General features: G+C 42.4%; 1 protein-coding gene across 11 annotated transcripts in view; it reads left to right on the top strand.

The window, feature by feature from the left end:
• Positions 1-12,780, top strand: part of CELF2 (CUGBP Elav-like family member 2) — a 379,621-nt gene that overhangs the window by 237,140 nt on the left and 129,701 nt on the right. For 10 of the 11 annotated variants that reach the window (XM_037388905.1, XM_037388902.1, XM_037388907.1 and 7 more), the window contains one exon: positions 7,946-8,142. In XM_037388905.1, the coding sequence (XP_037244802.1) occupies positions 7,946-8,142 (197 nt within the window). Of the gene's footprint in view, positions 1-7,570; positions 7,779-7,945; positions 8,143-12,780 lie in introns of those variants that run through there. The other variant, XM_037388908.1, reaches the window with a different exon arrangement.

Raw genomic sequence — 12,780 nt, 5'->3', positions numbered from 1 at the left:
AGCCTTTGGTAATACTGAGATCTTCAGCTCAAAACCAGATGTGCAAATGTCCATCTGGGAGCTGGCCATCAGAAAACATATTTAGAATTCCTAACTTGGGTATTTATCGGACATGTCTGAACACTTGTGGTACTTTGCTGCTGCTGTGTAGTTAGAAATGCACCTGCCTTACACCTGATGAAGACAGACCCAGTCTTGTTTGAGGGTTTAAGGTACAGAACAAATTCTGCCCAGAAAGCAAAAACGATTTATTGGGTGGTTGCCTAAGCTGAGCTTTATGTTGGAGATCATTATTGCTTGGTGGACTTCATCCAGCCTTGAACTAGTTAGTTCCCAAAGCCTACGTGACAGCCTGGAAGAACAAGGCTGGAGGTTAATACACAGCCTCTTAGTTTAGATTTCCAAGCCACTTATTTTAGTCATTCTTAGCATATATTCCTAGAAATCTGTGATCCTCATCCATACTTGAACAAGAGGGGAAACAAACTCAAGGTGGTCAGGGGTGGGTTTGGCTTTCTTCAGCCATTACAGGGCAGGAGTCTGTCACTGGCTGTTGGGCTTCTACTAATTTCAGTTCAGTAAAATCTATAGGCTGGTGTAAGCAAATCCTTAAAGATTCTGAAAGTAGACCATTATAAGTTTTATCAGCATAAACAAAAAGATGCTACCCCGTTCAGGCCTGTACAGATGGTGTGCTTAATTGCTTCCACTATTGGGTGAACTAGCGATGATACTTAATTGGTTTCCAAAATAGGGGACTTCAAAAAAGAAACCAAGCTTCTTCCTCCCCGTTTGTCATCTTTGCTTCTGTAGTCATTCGTTCTATTGTTTACATATATTTTATCTTGTACAAGTTGCTCCACTTGTGTCTGCGTACAGCACATGCACATCATTAAGCACTACTGGGTGTTCTAAAAAATAATTTACTCGATAAAAAATAGGTCCATACACCAGTGGCAAGACAATCGGAGATGTGTTGGACATCTTTTTTAGAGGATGTATTTGAATGTAAAGTTTTTGTGGGGGTGCGATGTAGCAGATGTACAAAGCTTTTGCAAAGGCACCGTTACTTTAATGTACAGTTGTAGGAAGTATTGCCAAAAGCAGGACATTAAAATAACACCTTTTGCTAGTTTTAAACATGTATACAAGGGATATCCAGGGTTTAGGTTCAAACCCCAGCCTTAAATCAAACTGGTTTGTAATGGAGGTGGTGCAGCAGCGCAGAGGCTGAACAGCTGAAGAGCCACCACCTTTCATGGAGGAGGTTGCAGCTGGGCAGAGACAGACCCTCTCTCATTTGCTTTGGTCAGCAGAACTCTTGAGGGCTCATTTTAGGAGGTCCAGAAGACTTAGCACAAGGGCAGAGACAGACCCTCTCTCATTTGCTTTGGTGAGCAGAACTCTTGAGGGCTCATTTTAGGAGGTCCAGAAGACTTAGCACAAAGGTGTGTACGTGCTGGAAAGTGCACCATGACCCGAAAAGGTAATTGCATTTTAACATAGCTCTTACGATGATTTCCTTTGGTATCCTTGATTTCTTCCCGTGACACTAATGAGGGATCTGCATCTACGCCTCTAAAAAATAGTGTGTTTTATGTCATGTGGGCTCAGCTGTCTTCTGATGTTTCTGTAGTATGTATTCTGGTCAGTACTTTTCCCAATTTGTATTGCCCGTAGTGTCATGCAGGCTGACCTACCTACTTGAAAGGCAACTTCCCCCTGCTGCTCCTTCTCCCAGCTCAATTTTTTTCCCCATCAAGACATTTTTCAAGGTAGGAGGTTTTTCCCCCAGTTTTTCAAACCTTTTCCTGTGTGACAGGATGCTGCCTCTGTACCTTACCTAAAATTTGCATTTGAGGCATTAAAGCGATCACATGTACTAAATTTGGAATTAATCAGAAAGCAAGTATCCCCTGTAGTAACAATGATTTACCAGTGTTTGTATGATCGAATAGACAGAGAGAGTTAGCAAAGCTGAGCTGCAGCTCATCACTGATTTCACCAGAAAAATTACTGTGAATTTTAAACTATCAGAGCAGTAAAAAGGACTCCATTGTCTATAGAAATTATGCTTTTACAGCTAATTTCTGCCAACGTGGAGGCAACACAAGAAAAAAATTATTTGCATTTACCATTCAGGGCTTACACGAGCACTTGAGTGTTATTAGCTACTAAGAAGAATAAAATCTGAGGATTGGATGTCAGATATTAAAAGCCATCAGAACTGTTCATGTAGTTAATGTGGGTGTGTGAGTGCAAGTGTGGTTGCTCTCTGCTGGATGGACGAAGAATTGCTCAGCTCTTTGTTAAGGCTTTATGGGTCTGTAAAATGGAGTAAGGGAGAATGTTTTGCAAGCTCAGGATTTCAGTGTCCCTCCTGCAATTGCAGCTGGCCTTCAAGTGTAGCAGAATGGCAGGTTTGCAAGTCTTATAGCTACTTAGTTGTCAGCCCCACTGATGGGCGTAGGGAAGCCTGGAGAAAATAATTTTGTAGACATCACTGCATGCATAGGAGCAAGCATCCCGCTGTATGTTGCTTGTTCATTGGGCACGGTGTCAGGTTCGTTTAGCAACTGCTGTTAGGGATATGTGTTAATAATAATTATTGGTATTAGTAGTGTTTAATAGTTCTGCCAAGAACTGTAAAAGGCACTACAGCAGGAGCAGTTAATGATTTTTGAAACACCATCTTTCCTTTGAGCTGCTTTTGAGCAACTGTGCTGTGAAAATGCTGATGGGCCAGAAAGCTTCTGGAGATGACTTTTTCCCCCCCCCAAAAAAGACAGAGACCTGGTCGTTTACAGCTTAAAAATATGGAATGGCTCGTTTTTGTGTTTGTCAGAGGTTCTGGCCCTTATTTTGCTGGCCAAAATCCAATTTAGGTAATTACATTCTGTGTCTATAAATTGCAACCCCCTGCAGTTTTCAATTGGGTATGGTATTGTTCTACCCTTCCTGGCTGAAATTGTTGTACAATAATGCTCCATGTCATTAAACAGCTGCCGTCTGTCACCTTACGATGAAGTCATTCCTTTCTAAACAATGAGCTTATAAAGCCCTTTTGGGTCCTTCCAGATAAAATTTGCTCGTAAACCAGCAATTACGATCTTTCGAATACAGTAAGGTGATGCTTGTGTGTCTCTCTTGACAGCAATTGGAGTCCTTCAAATGGGTGTTGTCCCTTTTGTCAGCTGGTGTGATATCCTGGCAGTAACTCCAAGGCTCGGATGTAAATATTTATCATCGTAAAACTCTGATGCCTGTAAATGCCTCTGCATCGGGGTGGATTTAGTCATCTTTACACTTGGAACCCGTTCATTATCGTGTTCTTGTCATTACGTTGGTTCTTAGAGGAGGTGCAGCGTTCTCCTACAGAAAAGGGAACATCCCCAGCAAAACGGTAAAACCACTGAAATGGGCTGAGGGTCGAGATATGAATTAACCAAGCCAGAACAGTGAGAAGGGTTCTGGGCAGGGTTAGAAACAGACTGTGGAGAGGGGTCTCACATAAACCCATTTGACGGCCATTTTTCAGCACCTGGCTTGACACCTCGTTCATTAATGGAAATGAACGTAGATTAACACCAAAGCTCTTAACAGTGATGGATGTAAGAGAGTTCCTTTTGATCCAGACTTTGTTTCTGAAGTCTGCCTCTCTCTCCTTAGCGGTCAGTTCATTTTTAGCAGTCTTGCTGTAATTACAGATACGAACGGGAGAGACAGAGAAGGCGTCTACTAGGTTTTTCCGGAGCTCTTGCTTAAGCAGCAGTAATATTGAAACAATCTTTAGCTCCTCAAAGAGTGGCCCTGTCAACTTGCTGAAATGATGGAATGGTAGTTAGGTTATTAGAAGGAAAATTGGCACAAATTGAGAGAGAGGATGCTCTGGCAGCAGCCACAAGCAGCCAGCAACTCAGTGGCTTAATCTCTGCCCTCAGGCTGCTCTCTACGATATAGATGACACCTTGTCAGTGAAGATGATGTGCTGGGTCACCCCTGAGTCCAATGGGCTAAATTGGCAACGGAGGGAAGGCTTGCTGCGGTGTAGAGACAGCATACCACATAATCTACATTTTTTTCTTTTATTTTTTTTAATGTATGTCATCATTTGGGTACTGACAGTAATTGTCAAAGGATCCCATTCTCATTAGTGTCCTCTAGAAACAGCTGTCTCTGTACACTTATGCTTTCAAGAAATAGTCTTAAGCTTTCACAAAAATTGCTTTTTCTCCTCTTGGAAAGTTCCACGCGTAATTTCTCTTTTGCCTTGTTATTTCTTGGGTCCTGCAGGAGGGGAAGATGGGGGAAGGAAGGAATCACTTCCTCTGAGAGCCATTGTGCTGGCAAAGAGCGGTAACAAAAATCCCTGCAGCTGTTGGCGACTATGAGGTGCAGAGTGTCCATCAGGTGAAGGTGAAGCTTGGGAGAGGATAAGGGAATTAGTCTTTAGCAGAGATTATTTGTGAGGGTTCAAGAATATTTGGCTGGATTTTATATTGGCCCAACAAGCTCTGTGACAACTCATCAGGCAGGTGTGCTGTATAGTTGTGATCCTCAGGAGGCCTCAAGTACACTGTAGGGATAACATCCATAGAATCTCTAAAATTTGGAGGTTTTCCCCATGGTCATCCCCCTTTTGTTTTATTGGCTTGTTCAGTTTGTCTGCATTGGCCGCAGTCCTTGGGTGGCCGCAGCTGCCATTGGGTGAAGATGCTACTGCAAGTGCCATTGCGGTCACAGTGCTCACGTGCTCCTCGACACGCCAACGGTGGGAGTGGGATCCCTCCTCTGAGGTGCTGGAGAGCCTGAGTTCATGCTGAAATCGAAGGAAATGCAATTAGAAAGGAGCCCACCTGAGCTTGTAGAAATGAGCGCTCTCTCTGCAGCCTGAACTTGCCTATCAGCTCCCCCAGATGTTGACAGCTCAATGAACCTCCTACCTTTGTAGGGTAGAAAAGGATTATAAAGAAAAGTTACGCTTGTTTTTTCCCTCCTAAATCTGCAGGAGTTAGGGGATTGACAGAGCTGTCAGCGGATGGTGGAATTTAGTCTGGAGAAGTTTAATGACTTACCCAAGTTAATTCAGGCAGCGAGTGACAAAACCTGTCCCCTGGAGCTTCACATCACAGCGTACGGTAGCCTACACCTGGAGTCAAAGCCATCTTTATCCAATAAAGCATTTAAGGAACATGATCGATGTAATTTGACTTCAGTTCCACCAAAGTAAAGAAAGGGCTTAATCATTTTGTGGATTTAGAAGAGATCTTGGCTGGTGCCTACACCTTTAGCTCAAAGCAGGAACATGATGCTAATGGGGTCATTAACCTCAGAAAACAGGTAGAAGTGTTTGGTTTTGTGGTTTCCCAAAAACTGGCTTGTTAGCAATGGAAATTGTGGTGCTCTTGGTGGTAAATGTGGTTTGGGTAAAGGAATAAGCAAAGGAATAAACTTGTTATTCTTTATTAAATATGGCCTTTGCTGCAATTTGGGGCTAAAGTAGCAATTGTGTATGGATTTCTTAGAGAAGGGATCCAACAGAGGGAATAGATGAAGGACGTACTCTAAAAACTAGCTCAATTCATTTTTTAATATAAACAACATAGAGAATAAATGAAGTAAAAACTGAAGCTGATTTCTGAAAGAAAATAGTTGACTGAATCCAGGGCAAAGCTGGGGGCTGCACACGACGTTTCTACCTTCTCTTGTCTTTGCAGGTCCAAAAGAATGTGTAAGCATTTCCCTTATGTGAAGCTGTAAGTCGGGGATTTTTCAACCTCCCTCCTAGGGAGGTTGTTTATCAGATTGTGTTTTACATAAAGGAATAGGAATTGGAAGGAAATAATGGAGTGATTTTCTAGAGGTATAAGTGTCATGGAGGTGCTTATTGCTCCATGAAAGTCTTGAAAGTTATTCCCATGGAGTATGATTCAAGTGAGTTACTCAGGGTTTTTCAGTTTTTTGGGGATTCTTGGGGGTGGTTCTTTGGTTGGTTGGTTGGTTTAGTGTGTTACGTATGTACGGAAAATGCGTATGTAGCATGAAATTGTCATTTCTCCAAGTGTGCCTGTGACCTGTAGAACATCTTCAAAATGAAAAGTATATGTAAAACAAGAGAGGGTATTTGCACATGAAACATGATATGAAAGGTTGGACCAAACCTTTCAGTCTTTTACTCAGGCAAGATTCCCACTAGAATCAACAGGAATTTTGTCTAGTAAGTGAGTGTGATAGATCCTGTTGCCTGCTGATCCATGTTGAAGACACTTCACAAGTGATGATCAAACTTCTTGTTGTTAGTTTAAAATGTGCCTGTAATATAATTTCCTCCTGCCTGCTGTAAGGACGGAAAATGCTAAAGTTAATATGGACTTATTATTGTGATTAGGTGAATTATCCTTGCAAGGAGATAAAACACAGGGAACTAAATAATTTGTCTTTGCACAGGTTATAGCTGTGAGACAGGGGAATTACACGGGGTTGGTTTTTTTCTTGCCATTCTTAGATATATTTTTTTTAAGATGTAAAATACGATTTTTGTCTCATTGTGCAAATTTTGAGCTCTTCCAAGTCCTCCTGTGGGCATTCTTTCCCGAACAATCATCAAACAGAGAAATTGTAATTAAAGGCAAGTTTTTTTGAATGTGGCAGGTGGCTCTGAAATGCCTGAATTCTGCAACGATCAACTTTCGACCTTGCTGAACACAGCCATTTCCCCCCTGTCCCTGATGGGAAGGTGGGGGAAATGCTCTAAAAGTCGCATCTCATTAGTGTTATTTCATGAAACTGAAGCATCCAAAAATTATCATCACTTGTGGAATCTCTAGCCAAGTAATTAGTTGAAATTACTGTCCTTAATTATCAATAATGACACGAGAGGGGTTTTTTTTTTTTTTTTTTGGTTTTTTTTTGGTTTTTTTGTAATTTTTATTTTTACTTTTGTTCAGTGTTTAAAATTACTTGTTTTCCTTGTAAGAGTACAGCTCTTCCTAAGCCATAATATGCCATAGGTCTCACAGAGCAAGTTATTTTTTGTTGCTATGTTCTTTTCCCCTGCGGAAGTGTGTGGTTGTTTTGAACTGAGATGTACATTTGGAGATCATATAGGGTAACAATATACAGAGTATGAAAAATTTCAAAAATTTGATGTCCTTTTGCAGGGAGCAAAACTTTTTGAAGCAGCATTTTAATTTTTACAACAAAGTAGGCAATTCTGCCATTGCTTTCTCTTTTTGAATTGCGTCTCTCTCTTTTTTTTTTTTCTTTTTTTCTTTTTTTTTTTTTTTTATAGCAGGGTGCAATAAACAATTTGCTTTAAACTGGAGCTCTCCAGACTGCTTTTGCTTTTTAAAAAGCGTAGGCAACTAATCGGCAGCAACCAGCCACATAGCAGGAGTGTTTTCCATTCTAGGCAATATCATACTAATTTGATGCACACATGGATGCTTCACACAATCTGCAAATTCATCGCTGGCGTCTTGCATTAGTCATCTGACAGATTGCCAAGTGTTTCATATTCCTTTCATGTGACTTTTATTACAAAACACACACACACACACACAGACACACGCACACACACTGCCTTATTTCTGCCAGTAGCCAGTGTAGTGAGAATTCACTGCAGTTCTGTTTACAACAGCCATGGAGAGAAATCTGCACTTATTTGCAACTATCCTCTGCTTTAAAATGCAAAAGTCCCGGTTTGCATTGTGCCGCTCTCTTCTTATATAATGACATTAAGCAGCAGCCTGCAGAGAAAACCAGACTCAATGAAAAATGTAATTGCATTGTTTTTTTGTTCATAATACTTATGCTATTAATTAAATACTGATTTGTTTTTTCCTGCTTTGTGCCAATTGACATCATCTTCTGCATCTAGTGCACATGAAAACTGCGTAGTCTCCTAACTTGCCGTCTCTTTTTAATCTCCTTTTCCACTTTCTAGTAACGGCACAGCTAACAAGATGAATGGAGCTTTGGATCATTCAGACCAACCAGACCCAGATGCCATTAAGATGTTTGTTGGACAGATTCCCCGTTCATGGTCGGAAAAAGAGTTAAAAGAACTTTTTGAGCCTTATGGAGCTGTCTACCAGATTAATGTTCTCCGAGACAGAAGTCAGAACCCTCCCCAAAGTAAAGGTACAGTAGTTGTGCTCACTGCTTTCAATTAGTTTTTGGTTTGTGGGTGGTTTTTCTGTTTTTTCTTTCCCCCACCCCCATGATCTTGTTTGCCTTCAGGATTTCTAAAGAGGTTTGCATATGGGCTGTCTTTTTTGAAGCACACTGTGTTGAGCTATGCAGCAGTCCTGAGAGGAGAGGACTCCTGAATACCTATCGATTACTGTCTTCCTCTTTTTCTTAAATTGTAGTTTAAATGCCTGTTATCTGGAAGCATGCATTCCAACTGTGCGAAAAATAACAAAAGATTGCCGTCTTTGTTTAAATTCTTATTGCCAAGAAACATGGAAACTTGAGCGATCACTTTCCCAGGATTAGCTCATGAAAAATATAATTTTCTACTTCCTTTTTTCCCCCTCTTTTCACCCCAGCTGGGAATAACTTTAAGGATACAAAAGGGGAGAAATGGTAACAGTGGGGTCTTGTTGTGTCATTGCTCCAGAGGCAATTAAAATTACAAAACAGAGTGGCCCTGCTCTTTTCCCCAAAATCTGATTTCTTTTCTGCAGTCGTGTTAAAGGATTGATTTTTGGCACTAGTATTTTTCTAAAAGGAAGTGTTGGTTTTCTCTTCTGCTTTTTTTTCTATACATATTTAAAGTATTTGTCCTTAACTACATTGCTTTCTTTCACTGTATATCTATGTATATTTAGGCCCATGAGAATTCTAGGTATTATAGCGATGTAAGCATAACATATGTTTACATGTAGACTGAGTATTTTGTTTCACAGAATGTATCTTTCTCCCTAAATAGTTACACTTCATGTTTGGTACATGAAAGTGTTGCTAGCATTGCAAGTAATTTGTGCAGCTCAGAGGCATTGCTAGGTATGGGGGTGTGCCTGGCTGTAAGGTTACTATATACTTACTCATTCTTACTGCGCTCCTGCCACTGCTTCTAAAAACCTTTAAAGTGCACATGGGACAGAGAATATAATAACATGCTTTTGTGGGCTAGCTGCTAACAGTGCAAAACAGCACTTGCTTGAGGTTTCCAGTTCAGTGGGAGGTGGCTGCTGTTGTGTGAGGCACACAGCACACCTTCGGGTGCTCTTGTGCTGTTGTGAATAGCCCTACCAAGGCTCAGCATCTCCTCCTTGCCCTTGCATGGGGCAGAGGATCCTCTCAATGGCCTCTTCTTTGCTGCCCTGATTTAAGTAGCCTCGTGCTTTGAGTGAAGTTAGTCCGTTTTGGGTCACTTGCATATATAACTCCTAGTTAAAAGACTTGGGATCCTGGTGTCACACCGATGTCAGGGAGGAGGTTCATCTCACCCTATCTCGCTGCTAATCATGCCCCTGTACTAGATTGCTCTTTCCCTTCACAAGCAGAAGATATTTTTGGTTGGAGTGTTTCAGTGTAGTTCTGCTTCCAGCTCCCCCTATTCCCTGGGATTGATGTACTGTAGCATGTAGCCCGCTGCCATGTTAGCACACAGCTCTCACCAAGTGTCTTTTTCTTGTAATGCTGGATAGAAGACAGCATTAAGAGGTCAAGAAACTGGATTTTCTGCAGTCCAGGCTGCTATGGATGAGCAAACTCCTACTTAGTTTAACCCACTAAGATGCTGAATTTTGAGACTCGTCCATTTAGAAAGAGCTGATCCTGGGCCCTAGAAATGTCTTCACACTAAGCAGTAAATGAAGTGAGAATGATATTGTGGTTAGACAGAAGAAAGCCATTGATTCCCGTTTTGGTAGTGTTTTCCATCATACTGTACCCGTCTGTCAGGCAGCAGAAAGGTGTAAGGATTAAGCACAGATCATGCAAATCATTGTAGACTATGAGTATTTGCGGTCCCCATATTCAATATTCCTTTTCAAAGGTTTGGGGTTTTTTTGCTTGAAGTCTTTTCAGCCATGCAGAGAGGATGCTTTTATGTCACTTCAGGCATTATATGTTTTAATGAGTAAATTAATTTAATCCTCAAGCAAGACAGAAGAACGATCAGGTTTATGTTTCCCTGACGCAGCAGCCAGCTCCTCTGGTGGTCGGCTTTTCCCTTGGAAGCTTTGGAGGAGAGTGTCTCCATGCTGGCTGGCTCTGTTCTTCCTTCTGGCTCAGTCTGCAAGCCAGGTTGCTAGATATAGAAACCTCTTGAGTTTCTTGTGGATGTCTTGTGACTGGGAATGAGCTGTACTTTCGTAATCCAGTGGTGCAAAGGATTCTGTGTGAGTTTTAAGAATGTTAGAAGCAAACAAACCAACATACAGATGCCCTGGAAAATGGCTGATAGTCTCATTGTCATCACGATGCATGAGAAATACTTCACTTGTGCTGTGTAATTGGCATTTAATCATCAAGCTGAGGTTTGACTTTTTGTTTAGAGGTGTGGCTGAATTCGATGCTCTCCTACTCTGTAAACAGCCACAGGAACCAACCGCTTTCATTTGACTTGAGCTGGGTGGGTGGGGGTCATGCCAGGCCTCTGCCTGCCTGCTGCATCTCTGCATCACCTCCAGTTTTGTAGAATAGTGCATCGGTGGTCGGGTGACGCTGGAAAAAGGCCATTTTGTATTTCATTGCATGGCTGTGGCTCTGTGTTGTGCAGAATGGTCACAAGGCTGCAGTCACCCAGAAATTTTCTCTGAATATTCTGCAAGACATGATTTGCAATGACAAAAATGCAAGTTAGTGTTACTACACCGTGTGGCGTGGGTGGAGCGGTGGCGGTTTGGTGTTGTTCTTGGAAGAAAGATTTCACTCTCACCAGATGAGAGCTGTGCATTTCTGTTAGCTTGGCCAAAGGGGCTTCTCCAGTTTGGGTGGAATTTTTTCTCTGATGAACTGTTTATGAAGTTGCAATCTGAGTTTATCCTGATTCTGTCAAAAATAACCATAGGCTGCTTCTCTGTTTCTTACTGTTATTAAGACTGTCTTTCATACCCTCCAACGACAGACGGCCTAGTTCATGTCATTCCTCCTTCTGCAGAAGCCAGAGGATAGACAGGTAGAAAGCCAAGTTGTACTCACTTTAGAAAACTGAAAGGAAAGCCACCTTACTCCCACAGCTATATTGCGGCTAGTGCAAATGTTGAAGCTCGGCTTTATTAATTGGGAACCACAGGGATGGCTGCATTTCAATGGGTGATGGCTGGAATATCAGTAGGAAACTCCGCATGCTTTCCAGCATTTGCAGTTCTGCAGTTCTTTTTGGATGTGTGAAAGAGCTCGGCAAAGTAATTTGACTTTGCGTTTATCCCCTGTTGTTTTGTAAGCCTTTTTCCTCTTTCTGCAACAAGAGAAATCCAGAGGATTAGGTAAACTGGGGGGGCGGGGGGGGGGGGGGGCGGGGGGAAGCCAGGAAATCCTGTAACACTGAAATAAATGGCACTTTCAGCTTCTGGGGGCTAAGGGGATTCAAAATCTATGCAGATCAGCCCTCTCTGTTCCCAATCCAGCTTGCTCTCTTTGTATAATTTATTCTGGGTGGATAGATGACGGGGTTTTTTTCCAGAGTAGTTGTTAAAGAGAGCTTCTGTAATACCTCAAATACAGCAAGCTTTATGCGAAGGCAGTATACACTGCCACCGAGATCTCTCTTCTTCCCCGCTGTTCTCCTAAGCTGGAAAGATTTCCTTGCCTGCTTTTGTTTCGGAATCTGACTGCTGAAGCAAGCAGATGGCAACAGGGCTACTTTTGCCTTTTGAAATGCAACAGAAGAGTCTCAGGCCACATCCACAACGTCCTTTGGGTGCTTTAATACCTGTAATTCTTGCGGGGATCCAGGACCCCTAAACCAGCTCTGTGAGCCGGTGCCTGCTCATGCTCCATAGCAATCGCCTTGCAGAAAGCAGGGGAGAGGCACCCGCCAAACAACGAACTGCGTGTTTCCTTGTAGCCTTTTACACACCCTTTATCAGATTAGAGGGAGGCTGCTGAGTGAACAAGTATGTGCTGTAGTTAAAGGCCAGTGTTTATTATTATCCTATTTAACATGGTAATTTAAGTCTACCGGGAAGCAAGCAGAGGAATCTGATAATGAGGCATTTGTCTGCTGCATACAGGAGAGACCACATGGGCGAGGCATGTAGGAGGCAGAAGTTATCTGGCTTGTTGGGGTTCCATTTCAGCTACCCTTTAGCCTTGCAGAAATATTCCTGTGCTGGTCCCTGCTCATGGTGCCCCATTTTCTGTGTGGCAGGAGGAGAAAAGGGGACTGGGGCAGTCCCGCGTGGGAGCAGAGCTGTGGCACTCCGCTTGTCACACAAGCCCATCCTGACTGTCCTAATCAGCAACAAAGACCAGCTGTTCCCTGCCTGCCCTTGCCTCACTGCTCAGGCAGTTGCATGATGCTTCTGCTGCTTGAAGCCATTTCAATGCATCGTGTTTTGCAAAACTATTCTAGATGCTCTTTAAAAGCTCCCTTCAGCCAGTGCTCCAGGAGTCAGGGTTTCTCCACACTTTTTGACTTATTTTGTGTTTTGAAAGCTCTCACAGGTCCACATGAACATTGTTTCGCTCTTGAGATCCAATGAGTTGTGTCGTGAGCACATATGCTATCGAAACTGCGGGACTTGAAACCACAGCCATTATGCATGTGTATTTTACACTAAATTTTAGTGTTCACGGGTGAGAGAGCTTCTGTTACAATTGTAG

This window comes from Falco rusticolus, chromosome 5 (genome assembly GCF_015220075.1).
Source record: "Falco rusticolus isolate bFalRus1 chromosome 5, bFalRus1.pri, whole genome shotgun sequence".
Taxonomy (NCBI): Eukaryota; Metazoa; Chordata; class Aves; order Falconiformes; family Falconidae; genus Falco; species Falco rusticolus.
This window is presented reverse-complemented; position numbering and strand designations above follow the sequence as displayed.